The 15,415-nt window shown below is 37.9% G+C and overlaps 1 protein-coding gene across 6 annotated transcripts in view; it reads left to right on the top strand.

The window, feature by feature from the left end:
* Nucleotides 1–15,415, top strand: part of ST7 (suppression of tumorigenicity 7) — a 291,352-nt gene that overhangs the window by 204,347 nt on the left and 71,590 nt on the right. For all 6 annotated transcript variants that reach the window (XM_036759845.1, XM_036759844.1, XM_036759849.1 and 3 more), the window contains one exon: nt 9,507–9,621. In XM_036759845.1, the coding sequence (XP_036615740.1) occupies nt 9,507–9,621 (115 nt within the window). The remainder of the gene's footprint in view (nt 1–9,506; nt 9,622–15,415) is intronic.

The raw sequence follows: 15,415 nt of genomic DNA, 5'->3' as shown, positions 1-15,415 counted from the left end.
AATGATCCCAGACTTTTCCCATTGAAACAGAGGCCCATCTTTTTAAATATGAACCTTTACCAGTGTTGTGTGGTTATGATGTGTAGATATAAAAATCTCCCAAGAGTTGAAAATGTCTTACAGGGACAGTGGAGAGGTGACTGATGTGTTTGAACAAATTGTATCATAACCATTAAGGAATTTTTAAGAATAGAAATATAAATTTTTATCAAGGAAATGTATAAAAAATAAAAAGAGAAGAATGGCTGGTTATGTGACAAGCATGGAGATGGCCAGTAGATAGCCATAGTGCTCCACTGTACCCTCATAATGTTAAGAGAATGCAAGAAGGTCCACCAGTATGTTGGGCATAGCTCCCATGGTGAATGTGCAGGAGGGTATGAACAAGGTTCACATAGGATAGGTAGGCATGGAAGGGTTGTATTCTTGTCTCATTGAAGACAACTCCAAACCAGGTGGATCACAGATTCACTTGAGTAGCAAGGTTGTTGAGAATCAGTTTATTGTTAAAAGAGCTTAATGAGAAAAATTTTAATCATATTAGTGATAGCAAAGGAGACATCTTGTGGCATATGCTGTGCTGAAGGTAAGATAATGAGCTAATGCACTGTGATGAAAGTAACAAGACTTAGCTGGAAAGTGCTTTATTTTATGAATAGGTGCAGAGGTGGTGTGGAAACCACCCCTACTCCATTTTCATCTAGATTTCTTACCTAGAATAGAGCATATCTTTAGCAATTACAGTCCTTAAGACCAAGTACTAAAAGAACTTTGAGCTGGAATGGCATAAGAACGTGTTCTAGGACATTGGAGAAAGGAAGTTATGATATGAAAACTCATCAGATCCTATGTCCATTATGTATCTAGTAGTCTTGGGACAGAGGAAGAAGAGGACAAGGAATTGGATCAAGGTTGGGGCAGGGAGGATGTCTAAATCCTGCTCCTACAGGAGGATACAGAATAGGGCAGGGACAAGCTTGGAGGTAAGAAAGCTGATCGACAATCTATACCAAGCTAAGATGGGCTCCAGGTCTTGGAACAAACCAATAATTAGCAATATGGGCTCTTCCAGTAACCTCCAGAGCTAGATGTCTAGGCAGCTTCATACAACTTTCCCAACTCCATCTGTTTGGGAAGAAACTCTAGATAATCCTATCTGACCCTGCCACCCTACATCAGAATTACTCCCAGAACACTAGATCCCATTTGTCTTCAGGGTCAGCTGAATCAATTTAGTGTGAAAGCCCAAAGCAGCTTGACCTATGGGATATCTTTGTATCTACTTGGTGATGCCTGGAAGTTCTTTAAGCAGGGAGAATTACTTGCTCTCTACATTGGGAAACAAAAGCTTGAAATATGAATGCTTTGTGACTCTTCAGTGCAGGTGAATTTTACTCTAAGTATCATGAAAATTTGTCGGCTTTTGTTTTGTTTGGCTTTAATCTAACTTTCTACAGAGCAGCATTGTTCCCAGGTTATTTTTTTAATGGTGGTAACACACTATAGGGGTATTCAGATATTAGGCGTGGTTGAGGGAAATTGTTTTCTTTAGTTGATATTTTTAAGGGTAAGTTCCTTTTGGGGGGATGTTTTCTACATGATTTTGACTGAGGAAAAAGTGTGATTTTTTTTAGACTCATTACCCAGGTTCATTTTCAGTGTTAGGAGTTTAGAGAAAGCAATCATTCATCCAGCTCCATAATCTGGTTCTAGCTTACCTGTTCATATTTATACTGCTGTATGTGCCGGACAAATCAGATTTCTAGACATTGCTTGGGGCTTGCCCTGTCCACTTCTGCTTCTGTGCCGTTGTGTGTGAGTCTCTCATACTTGGAATGGTTGCCTTTCTGCTTCCCAGCCTCCCCAGCTTCATAAGATAGAAGCTGTCTGAGGCAACTGTTTCGTTTTTGTCTTCCACTTTCCAGGGCCTGGAATTGTAGTAAGTGCCTAATAAATGCCTATTGGTTGACGAGTGTCTCAGAGTCATAGATTTACAGCTGAAAGCAACAATTTAGAAGCAAATCTAGAACAGTCAGTACAGATGAGCTCTTTGTTTAGTTTACATGTGAGGAAACTGAGGTCCAGAGAGGTTAAATAAATGACTTGCTCAAATTCACCCACATTCCAAATAATATCCTATCCTCTCATTTAAATCCTTCCCTTTCTTCAAGACTCAACTTGGATTCCACCTCCTCCTCTAGTAGAAGTGGTCCTTCCCTTCTCAAATGTACTTACTGTATTCTAACTCATGCCAAACACCCCTACTAAACTGTAAAATTCCTGAGGGCAGAAGCATCTTTTTATGACTGGCACCTTTCACAGTGCATTTCACAGAATGGATGCTACAGTTGAACTGTCACTTTTACATTCATATTGACTAAGTCTCTATATTCATGTTACAAGTCAGTTCAGTTTAAGTAATTGTCAATCCAAGGAAGAACCAGTTAAACTGGTTCTAACAGGTCAGTTAGACTCATTGTGTAGAGCAAATCGTGATTGAATTTTTCATGTTCCAATTTTTTTTGGTGTCCAGAAATTACAGAGTAAATGTTTGCTCAAGATCCTCTCTGGAAAGTATAATTTTCTTTTTGGTGCATGATTGAGCTTCTCTCTAAGACGTTTTCTAATGCTTTGTTTAAATGGAGCTCTATAAAAATAAATCTAGTGGTATCATGAGGCTCTAAGGACACTGGTGAACAATTCATTCTTTCATTTCATGACCCAGAGTGTCTGTAAAAATCATTGATGGAATAGCTAACAATACATAGTGTCTTCAGTTTTCCTGTTCATGCCATTATTTGAAGCTATCATTGAATAATGATAAACTTGCAACTTTAACAGTGTGGAATCTGCTGTTTGAATGTAGCTCAGGCCAAATTCTATATACTTTAATTAGGCCAAACTTGTATTGACCTCAGTGGGAAACTAGCCGAGTATCTGTTTTAATTACCTTTCACCCAAAATATGTAAAAGTTTTCACTTCAGTTTTCTCACTCAAGAAACAATACATGGACAACTAAACCAATAAAATGTTTAAGTGGATACAAATCAATCCTGAAGGGTTCGAACAGCTGAGAGAACACATACAGGCTGCAGTCCTAAGTGATGTCCAGAGAGCATTTCAAATCCAGTAAATTAGCTCTCCTTTTCCCCCCATTTGAGCTCATAAATGTTAACCTCATAAGTGCATCAAATTCTTCCATTGAAATAAACTTGAACTGACAATAGCCAGATGATGTAAAATTGAAACTGAAATTCTATCCTTAGCCCATCCCATCTTCTTCCCCATAGGTATTGTAGGATTCATGGAAGAATGAGAGGTTTTCATACTCTGTGAATTTCAATATTTGGGCAGAGTAGGGCAGATAAATTTCTTGCTGCCAGGAGAAAGCAATTACCAGTGGAGGGTATGTAGCCAGCAATAAATAAACCGAGAACTCTACCAGAGAGTGTTACAACTTAAACTCATTCAGAATAGCTTGGCTTTTATAAAGTCCTTTCTATGTATCATATGTCTTCTTAGATAGTCTTGATATGGGAACTATGCACTTTGCTTCACTGAAAGCCTCGTCATGTCAATTGTAAATTTTTATCATGTATTTTATAAGTAAACTAAGATATATTGTAGAATCTAAAATAAAACCTTCATAGCAAAAGCACAAATACAACTTTTAAACTGTATAAATATATTAGCACTCTATTCAATATGATTAACCAGTCAGGTTCTCTGGAGTCCCACAGTATATTCTGGTGCTATTTATTTTATATCCTATAGGAGTAATGGAGAGTCATTAATCGATGCCAGTAGTTGATGTGATTCTGGGCAGTGAGGGGAAAAAGGATATTTCTTAAGTTTATTTAGGAATTTTGAGAAAAATATGTGAGAAGATCTTCTAAAGAATGAGTGTTCTCATTAGCCAAGTTAGAATTTTGGAAATGAAATATTACTTTGTAATGAGCAAAAAGGGAGGCTTGGCACAGATCTAAAAGCACATTTTTAAAAAATCAGCACACTGAAGCTGTCACTGAAACTATTGCTAGTAATAAGGACAGAAAACTGACAAATAACATTTTGAGCTATATATTAACCAAGATTATTATCTTTCTGCCATTCTAGAATTCTGTAGTAGTCTATGTACTATGCTTCAAATGTATGATGTTAAATTCTTAACGTGGGGAGATCTCACTTAGATGTATTTGTATGTCATGTTGACCAGTTAGAGCACTCGACTGCATTCAGGGTGCTACAAAGCCAGACCCTGAAAGAAGAGAAATCTGCCCCCTTGTTAGCGGTTAAAAATAGCCTATCTTATTTTAAAAACCCAACTGCCACACTATAGCTCCTTAGACTTGCATCAGACAGCACACATTTAATGAAATTTCATTACTTAGATACATACTTGATGGCTCTTCAGTCTAATCCACATCCATACAGAATAAAATGTCTCTGCATCTTCTCATATCCTTCCAGAAATCATCCATAGAGATTGCCCACCACTGCTCCTCTGGCTCTTGCACTATCCAAAAGATGTCAAACTGGATCCTACTGAGACTCTTAGAAAATAGCAGTGGCCTAGTCCAAGAAAAGGAGGTCCTTTCATTCAGAACTGATCTTTTCCTCTATCTTTCAGAGGGGATTTAGAGCCAATTAGGTTACAGTGGTCGCATGGAAGGAATAAGTCTTTTGTTAAGGGTGAGGTCTCCGTCAGAAGCTCATTTTATTTGTAGTCCTCTATAGGGTTGTTGGGTTTGTTTGACCCTAAAAAACTTTAAGAGTGAAACATGGCCATAGTTAAACAAGAAAGGCTAAATTGTCATATGGCCTGCACAATTACCTTTAGAACATTTGCTCCTTTGATATAATTTAAATGCACCTCCTTGGTACCTTTTGGTGCTTGGCATTTTTCATGTAAGCTAGACTATAAGCAGCATGATGCAGTGAGAAGAAAACTGGATCTGGAGTTAGAAGAAATGGGTAATTTTATCTGTTCTGATTTTACTGTCTTTGTGACCTCAGGTAAGTCACTTAACCTTATGGAGCCGCATTTCCTTATCTATAATATGAGAGCTGGACGAGCTGAATCATAAAGTGAGAGCTAGAAGACATCTTACAATCCAACTCTTTTATTTTACAGATGAAGAAGCTGAGGCTTAAAGAGATTAAGTGACCTACCTAGAGGCAGTTGGTAGTGTAGTGGATAGAGAAATGGAAGACCCTGAGTGCAAATCCTGCCCCAGATATTTACTAGCTATGTGACCCTGGGTAAGTCACTTAACCTCTGCCTCAGTTTCCTCATCTGTAAAATGGGGATAATAATTGTACCTCCCTCACAGGGTTGTTATAAAGGAGATGATATACACACACACACACACACACACACACACACACATATAAAAAAGGGTTTAGCACAGAGCTTGGCACATAATGGTGTTTGGCATCAGTAAATGCTTACTTATTTCCTTGCTAGACTATAGTCACACAACTAGTAAGTATAAGAGGAAGGATTTGAACCCAGGTTCTCCTGACTCCAAATCTGATACTCTGTCTTATGTATCACACAGCTCCTTCAGTTTCCTTCTGGGCCTCACTCCTGTGGTTCTAGCATCTTATTCCTATAGGAGATATATTGTGGGGGTAGGGGACAAGTATATACAATTGCCCCCTACCCCCATAATATGAACCAAGTCCATACTATCTGCCTGGTTTGTAATGTGAGTTAATTGTGAAGTTTAAAGTGTCAATTTTTTTTTTTCCATCTGAAGTTTTAGTTTTGTTTGGAATTATAGTATAAGTTTGGGTTTCTTAACATTAGACTTTTACCTGAACACTATTGGTCCAAAATTTTTAGGTTTTAATTATGGCAATTTTGAACATGGTTTGACTGCTGCTGAATGCTGGGTGATACAGAGCTTTATCTCAAAAAAGAGCCTGATTAGGGGAAAAATCAAAGAGTGATATCAGCGGCGATCAAAGTGAACCAGAGTACAAAGTGTTTTATTGGTTGCAGAACATCAGTAATTTGTGGCATAGTCTTTCAGTTTCCTTTCTAACAAAGAAATCACTGTAGACCTCTTGGGAGAGCAGAGAGCAAGGCGGTCATTCTCATAGAAATTATAATCCTCTTGGTAGGCTGATTTGTAACCCAATGCTCTCTGGAACTCCACAGCTTTATTTATTTTGTTGGGGTATATAGTACGTGTTATTTTTTTCCTTTAAAAGAAATTACAAACATCTCTGATATAAGATGAAGAGATTGGTTGGTACATGGCATGGACCACTGCATTCAGTGAATTCTTGCTGAGTTCTTGCTGATGAATTAGACGTTTTTTTTTGGCAAGCCTTCGATTCTCCAAGGAAAGATGCATTAGATGTATTACCTTCAAAGGATAGCCCCATTGCATTCTGGTTGGCATACATGATATTTTCATTAGTAGAATAATAATTTAGAAAATTGAACCAAAGATGATATGTTCTCTCTCCAGGAGATTGAGGAAGGAAAGTCAAACATCAGCTCATATAGACAATAGAATCCTAACCTTGTTGAGTTATTATGACCCAAGTTTTAAAGAACGAGGGAGAAGGAACAAGGACCATAGTATTACAGGATTTACAGCAGGAAAAGACCTTAGAAATTATCTAGTTCAGCCCTCTCATTTTAAAGATGTGGAAACTGTGGTTTAGGGGGGGAAGGGACTTTCCCAAGTCCTTCTGTTAGCGAGTAGCATTTTGTGAAATGTGATAGTAGGGTGATTTGGTAGTACTGTCTTCTCCAAGAGGCCTTCTAAGAATGTTTCTGAAGTTGGGCTTTATAAGTTTCAGAATCCTTTAAACATTAAAAAATAGCAGCTGAGCAGCCTTTTTTTACACCATGAAGATCCAGAACTAGGAAAAACTAATTTCTACTCGAGGAATCACATGATTGTAGAGATTAAAGGGACATAACAATCCTCTTGTCCAGCTCCCTTTAATATAATGAGATAACACAAGCCTGGAAGCTTCTGAATTAGAGTATCTAAGAGACATACACAAACAACTGTCATGCCAGGCAAAAGATGGCAGCTATTATAAGAAAATTACAAAATTCTTTGGCCTTTCTGGCAGATGAAACAGAACACACACACTGGGGCAGAACAGGGATGGAGTAATGGATGAAGTGGCATTTGAGATAGGGATGAAAGAGGCTTCAGCAAGAACTTCATCGAGAAGCAGTACCAAGTGGGAATGGGGAGAAAGGTATGGAAGAGGAGTGTCCCAGAGGAGCCTGTGGTCAAAGTTGCAAAGGCAGTCAAGTAACCATTTATGAGAAGAGTGAGTAGCCAATTGGGCTGGAATATACTATAGACTATAGTCAAATAGTTGTGGATGTAAGCTTGAGAGGGATGCTGAAGTCACATCATCACAGAGTCCCCAAGATAAATAGGCCCATACAAGCATCCCGTCCGGGTCATACCTGGCCAAGCAGTCATATAGCCTCCCCATAAACGCTTGTAGTGAAGAGGGAACCCCCTTACCTCCCCTGGTAGTCTGTTTCAGACAACTTGACTTGTTAGGAACTTTTTCCTTAACATCCAGTCAAAATCTCCTTCTCTGTAGTTTCCATTCATTTCTAGTTCCTGCCTCTCAGGGCCAGGTAGAACAAATCTGTTTATGTCCTGGAAAAAAGGAAGTGAGGTTAGCCTGACATGATCTCTCTTTGATGAATCCATGCTGGCTTTCAGTGATCAAGCTTCTGTTTCTTGGTGTGAACATACTGTTCTAGAATTTTGTGTAAGATCGACATTAAGATCCATGGCCTCTTATTTTCAGACTCAACTCATTTCCCTCTTTTCAGAATTTGGACATTTGCTTTTTCGAGTCTCATGGCACCTATCACATTCTACAAGACCCTTCAGAGATTGACAATAGCAGTTCAGCAGCCATATCTGCCAGTTCTTTAGTGTCTTAGGAGATGTATGACTATATAAACGGATCAGCTATTAGAAGACCTTAGGGGTGGAATAAGGATGAATTGTATTTGGGTCTGGGGAGGAGACAGTGGGATGCTACTCAAGATTTCTGAGAAATAAATGGTAAGAACAGAACAATACTTTAGATAAATTAATTTGGCATTTTCTAAAGAGATGGAGGATTTAAAAGGAGCAAAGTCCAAGAAAGGAAAAGGCAGAAGAGAGACGGGTTGATACAGGTAAGATGGGTATTTTCAGCCTTTAAAGCAAAATATGTTTTCCATATATTTTCCAGTTCTTGCTGTGCCATAGTTGTTTCTCTTTGCCTACCATTATGGCATGTCTTGGATCCCCAAGGAGAATGAGAAAACCTTTCTTAGAAGGCCCTCATGGCCGATACGCAAAATCTAGTTCAAATGTTCTGGAGAATAATTTTGAATTTTGTCCAAAGGGCTATAAAACTGGGCATACCCTTTGTTCCAGCAATACCACTATTCAGTTCGTATCCCAGAGATCAAAGAAAAGGGAAAAGGACCAATTTGTACAAAAACATTTGTAACAGATCTTTTTGTGGTTTCAAAGAATTGGAAATTGAGGGGTTGCCTATCAATTGGGGAATGGCTAAACAATCTGTGGTATATGATAGAAGTGGAATATTATTGTACTGTGAGAAATCATGAGGGGAATAGTTTCAGAAAAACCTGGGAAGACTTACATGAACTGATTCAAAGTGAAATAAACAGAATGAGCAGAACATTGTACATAGTAACAGCAATAGTGTAGCAATGATTAAGTGTAGAAGACTGCTCTGATCAAAACAGTGATCCAAGACAGTTCTAAAGGCTGCATGATAAAAAAGAGTACCCACATTCAGAGAAAAATGAGCTCTGATGAGTTCTGAATGTAGATTGGAGCATACTTTTAGAAAATTTTTAAAATTTAAATTAAATTTAATTTAAATTTTTTTTCAACATGGCTGATATGGAAATATGTTTTGCATAGCTTCACATGTGTCATATTGCTTGCCTTCTCAATGAGTTGGGTGAAGGGCTGGTAGGAGGGAGAGAGTTTAGAACCCAAAATTATTAATGTAAAACAATAAAAATAATAGCTATCACCATCAAAAGAGAAAGCCTTCAAAAAGACCACAATAAGATTATCTACTTCTCATCCAAAACCACTTCATCCTTGTTAGGAAGACAGACTGGTGGCAAGATGAAATGGACAGAGTGGTGCACTAGGAGTTGGGAGACCCGATAGTAGCTTAATGTTTCCTAGCACTGTGATCATGGTCAAGTCATATATCTACTCAGTGCCTCAGTTTCCTCATCTGCAAAATGTAGCTGTTAATAATGCTTCTACTGTCTAGTTTACAAAGTTATAAAGAGCCTTACAAACTTTGAAGATCTATACAAATGTATATTCTTGTTTTCCTAAGCGTTCCTCAAACTCTCATATATGGCATTGTAAATTCAAAGATGAAATTTTTCTACAAAAGGAAAAAATGAAATGATTGCCTGAAATTCGGTATTAATTAGTCTTTTCCCCCTGTCTCTTAGCTAATGAAGGAATTTCCTCTCCTGAGCATGTTCAACATACATGAAAACCTTTTAGAAGCTTTACTGGAACTGCAAGCATATGCTGATGTTCAGGCAGTCTTAGCAAAATATGATGGTAAGTCCTTGAGGATTTTTTATGTGTTTGGTATATATTTCAACTCTTAAATTGATAAAATCACTCCAAGCCTGAGCCAAAATGTATAGACATTCATACTTCCATAAAGTGACTCGAGCAGTTTTCATAATGTTTTATTTCTTGACAAACCAGAATAATGAAACGGAAAGTTATAATACAGTAAAAATTGTCCTGCCAGCATTTTTTTCCAGTGAGTTTCACATTCCTTTTTATTTTTTGTGATTTGATTAGTTTGGACCAAGATTACTAATCTAGAGAAGTTGGTTACTAGCTTTTGTGTACAGCATTTTGCTTTAAAGAAACCTATGAAATGAAAAATTGGAACTAGGAACTAAATTACTAAAACACGTATCAGTGCTTGCCAGGCAGTTTAATTAGGGGAGTGATTATCTGAATTATAAAATAATTACTTGCTTTACAAAATGTTTACTCTTATTTTTTTCTCTAACTGCTGAGTTTCCATGGAACACATTGATTATTATATTATTATGAGAGCCAGAATAGGGTGTTTAATTGGTGTTGGAGTCAGAAAAATCTGGGTTCAGGTCTTGTTTCTGACCCATTTCAGGTATGTGACCATGAGCAAGCAACCTAACTTCTTCACACCCCAGGCAGTTCTCCAAGATTGTAAATGATAATTGCCAATTGGCATTGGTTGAGCTTCCATAGTAGGAGTTAATCCTAGTGAAATTATAGAGCTAGTCTCACCCTTTCTGTGCCTCCCATCTTGTGCCCCCTTGCCCAAACAGCTCATCTTTTGTTCTCTAAAGCCAAGTATACCTAATTTGCAAGATTTGCTAGTATTATTTTTATTTATTCTATAGGAGCTATTGTTCTATCATGTCTCAAGAGTCTTCTGAATTAAATGGTCTTGTTACATCCTGCTTTTAAGAGTGGGAAATGAAGGTACAGCAAGTCTGTTATCTGTCACTGGTTTCTAAAGTAAACCCCAAAATAAGTTGGAAAAGCAAAGACAGTAACCACACACCATGTGTTTATTCTGCCTCATTGTACCTAAGTAGCCCGTGTAATAACATATAGACTATATAGCACATAATTGATTTCAAAAAGAAAAGTAAACATTAAATGTGCACTTTAAAGCAAAAACACCCAAATATTTGGCATTCACCTAGGATTAAATAATAGAGATAATTTATACTTTGCCATCTTTTTATAATACCGTCCTCTGGGGCTCTGTCCTCGTAGGATTATCTTAAAGATAAAACACACCTTATTTTCAGGTCCTTTAGGATCTCAAATAAATAATTAACCATCCTCCTCTATCCCTCGACCTCCAAATGAATAAAGACCACTTGAACCTTCGTTTGGCTGAATTCCACTCTTGTGACCAGCGTTAGAGCAAAGTTCCAACATAGTGTGTATGTGTATATATATATTGCACATACAGCACAGTATTTACATTACGTATCAAGATTTCAGAAATAACAATTTAACCAGTATAGCCCTCGGGATTCACAAGTCTCCAAAGGCTCTTTTTCATAAGAGTCTCAGCTCATTACAAAACTCATCAGCTCTATGTGTGGTAAGATTGATTGCAATATAAAGAAATGAACTCATTCATAGCTTTCTATCTCCTGTTTCTCTCTGTCCCACCACGCAGCCTTCATTCAGCTATGACCAAAGCTGATTTATTGGATTCTGATAATGTATGTTCAAATTATTTCTTAAAACAGCTGGTCCCACCCTCTGCTAAAAATTTGGCTCATATTTTGAAAAAACTTCTGTTGTTGTAAGTGGACAACCCGCCATACCAAGTGCCTTGTATTCAGTTTTGTTTATATTGTGTACCTGGCAACAGAGATGATGTCCATGCTCATTATTCATGGAAAAAGAGCCTCATTAGTGGCAGGACACATTCTGTTGCTGAGCTACCTCATTATAGCTTTAGAGTTCAGCATTTGTCAATAGAGTGCAGATTGCAGATGACCTAACCACGACTGAATTCTAAAGGGGATTTTTGGCTCTGGCTTGGCACAGGTCTGTGTTATTTACAGAAGAATTGATTATGGCTGCTGAAGTTACTGTTCTTGAGGACTCAGCTTTTTTTTTAAAAAGCCGCTTTGTTTTGTTCCCTCCTCATGAGATGGGTACTTTCAAGTACTGTTTTTTCCAGTATGGATGTAAGAGAAAAGTTGAAAAGCCTAAATAGAACTGCAAGCATACAGTGGGCTTCTGAGGGCCAGTTACCTGAGCCCCTGTATGTGGAAATGGAAGACTCAGGATTTTTAAAGGACAGAAGAGAACACCCTTTTCCTAATGCTTCATGGTTCAAATGTCATCATCTTAAGACATGATGTTGGAGACAACATTTTGAATCCAAGCCTCTGCACCTCCCCATAGAACCACACCCAAGCAGCAGGATTGTATGTTATCTTTGCAAAATGGAATGTGCCCATTGGGTAGCTGTTTCTTGGATGGCTTATGGGTACAGTGATCCTTCTTTATAACATTTGCCAGGTGGCTGAATTTTTTGAATATTATGTTGGGAAATGACACAATGCAATTCTTGCCTTTTGCCAAAATGATTTTTTTTTCTTAAAGAAAGGAAAAAGTAAACAGCATGTTCTAGGAATGGAGTAAGGTAAACTGTATTTTCCTTCCATTCCCTTTTTCTTCAGTTTTACTTCAGCCTTGCATTTTTGATCCAGGCCAGCAATGGGGATAAACTCCTCCTTTATTGAATGTTTACTCTGTGGCTCCTGGGACTAAGTTAAATTTGGCATTTCCCACCTCATCCCCTTGGAAAGTTGTCTCCATCCAATTTGATTTTTGTTTCTAGTATGTTCCCACTTTTTAAAAATCTGCAAATTTTTGTAAATCTCGAAGGCCGCTTTTTATTTACCATTCCCACACTCTTCAATTTTCTGTTTCTTATTCATTTACTGTGTTCAGCTTCTTCCCTTTTCTCAAGTTTCTGTAGTCCATGTTTAGTAGCCTCTACTGCAGACAGTTATTACATGGTTTATATTTCTTAAATTTTTGCTGCACGAAAGACCTCATATAGTGAGCTTGTCAAGATGTTAGCTAGAACCTGCACAGCTCTTGTTTTCCTTATATATTAAGTGATGCTAGGGAGTATGTATTCAGTTGAATATTTCCATTCTGAATTTAAATTATAGTGAATGTAGCAGCAACTATGCCATACTAGTCAAGTCACAAGTAAGGAATGAAAAAGTTTGTCTATACTTGCCTGTCTTTCTTTGGAAGCATCAATTGAGCAGTAGTTTCCTCTCCAGGTCTTACCTGATGTGTTTAATAATATTTAGAAACTGGCCTATACTATTCATTTCAATTGGATTTTGGCATCTTTATCTTCATTTAGCTTCTACCATACATATGTAGAATATTTAAAACCACGAAGTCATCATAACTTTCTTTTGAAAGAAGCTAATGAAAAAATTGACACAGGCTTTAGATTTTTCTTTAAAAGTTCAAAGACCAGCTAAGATTAAAATTTCAGCCCAAAGATTGACATTTTAATTCTGCAGGTTTTCTTGCCATTTTTTTTAACTAGAACTGTGATTTTATTACTATAGGAAGCACCCAGGGAGGAATTCCCTTTATTAATGCAGAACTTGAACCCACATCTTCCTGACTCCAAGGCCAGCTCTCTATCCACTACTCGTATTTCCTCTCTTCCTGTTTTAATCATAATTACTTGAATATTTTTCTTTTTATATATTTGCTTAAAGTTAATTCTTCAATTCAAGTGTAAAGACCCTGACCTTTAGGCTTGAATTTTTCTAGTGTTCTCAATACATCTTCCATGTTCTGTTTTAAGGCCTTCTGTTAACTACTGGCCACAGCATGACAATAGGAATAAATATTTTTGAAAAAGGCAGAACTGATGTTTTCTAAATATTATACAAGTAATGCTAGATCTGATGGCAAACATAGTTATATAGATATATGTTTAGATGTTATTGTTTTCTCTGGAGGCCCATCTTTATTTAACATTTGGAGCATTGAAAAAGTGCCATGGATTTTTTCAGGGCCACTGTTGTTACTGTGGACAGAAAAGAAGTGGCCCATCTGGACATCACAGCTACCTCAGCACTGTGGTCATTTCCACCAATGGTAATAAAACTTGGCCTAAGTTCTTTTGGATCACTGCTCTAATCCATTAGTCAGATGTCCCAAATTCTCAGAGTAAAAACTATCTACTGCAAGGGAGAACTAGGTAAAACAGTCCAGGATGCAAGAAACATGCAACAGCTGCTTATAGTCTTCTATACCATTTTAATTGACTTTTATCAATCCAGCTCATGTCAGTAATTATACCTGAACTCTGTTTTAGAAGCACCGTTGTAAGACATATTGCTGACACTCAGTAAAGCTTTTTCCACCTTAAATAGGTGGGAATCATAAGTCCTAGGGAAATAATATCCAATGAACTCAGTGTTCAGGCCTTAAAGTGCTATATCCATTCTAGCTTCTAATATTAAGAAAGTCATTTATGAATCACTATGTTGTGAAAATAAGCTGAGAGTGCCCAGCAAACCATTATAGGAAGTTTTACTGAGGTCACATAATGTAGGTTTTATGAACAGCACACAGTCCTCACCCAGCCATCACTACTCTTCAGAATTTGTAACTGGTACAAAGCAAAAACACTATTTTAATGGAATGTTTTTAACTGGTGCTCAACGAGTGTGATGGCAGTGTTCAGGACAATATCTTCATAGAGAATAGTTTATCAATTTTGCAATCATAGAAGTTTGAGACCAACTAATGAGGCCCAGTGAGATACGTGACATGTTCAAAGCCAAGCAAGGTCCCTTGAAGGTTCTATGGGTAGTCACTGGCAGAGCCTGGATTTGTGGCAAAGATGAGGTTGAAAGGCAGGTTCTTGGATTTAAATTCCCCTTGCCTTGAGGTTTAGGGCCCTGATTTACTCTCAAAAATTTTTCTTAAAGTCTTCCCTTACTGTTCTTTTCATAATAGTAATAGCTGTCATTTACACGTCACTCTAAGGTTTGCAGAGCACTTTACATGTATAACCTCATCTGATCCTCACAGCAGTCCTGTAAGGTAGGTGCAGTTATCCGGATTCTACAAATGGAAAAACTGAGACTGAAAGAGGGTCAGCAGCTTGCTAAGGGTCCGAGGCAAGACTTCAACTCAGACTCCGAGTCTGGCTCTCTGGCCACTGTGCCACATAGCTCTCTTCATGAGCTTCACATGTTTTCCTGGTGAAGTCTGGATAGCAGGAAACTTTGAGACATCAGGAAAATATCTGTACTGATGGGAAATCATCTTCCCACTCCTCCTCCTAATTCCAGTAACTGTTAGGGCATCAGAAGCAGAAATCATTGTGATAGATAGGGATACTCCATGGATTCTGTTTTGCTGATCAGAGCTGGAGAGAATTCTCATAAGCTAACTAGTATCCTTTGAGGGAAACCTGGAATGCTGAAGACAGTGGAATGTGGGGGATACAGTGCCAGACCTAGGAGGGGGACAGCCATCTGGATGATTTGCCTTTACTCGTAGCACAGGAGAAGGGCCCCTTTTCAGAGCCAATGTGGAAACTGGTGGGATGCTCCTGAGAAGAGTGAACTTCAGAATTATCTAAGGCTATACCAAGCACTGTACAACATTTTAGCTGAGACTCATTGCTGATGTTAGATTTAGTTTCCAGATGAGTTTATAGCATGTATAGCAAGGTAAAACAGTAGGAAAAAAAGGTCTGAAATGTATTTAGTTTCCAGTGAAAGAAACCAAGCTTAGTGGGGCTCAATTCATTGAGTTA

This window comes from Trichosurus vulpecula, chromosome 5 (assembly GCF_011100635.1).
Source record: "Trichosurus vulpecula isolate mTriVul1 chromosome 5, mTriVul1.pri, whole genome shotgun sequence".
Classification (NCBI taxonomy): Eukaryota; Metazoa; Chordata; class Mammalia; order Diprotodontia; family Phalangeridae; genus Trichosurus; species Trichosurus vulpecula.
The sequence above is the reverse complement of the archived record's forward strand: the minus strand, read 5'-3'. Positions and strand labels throughout refer to the sequence as shown.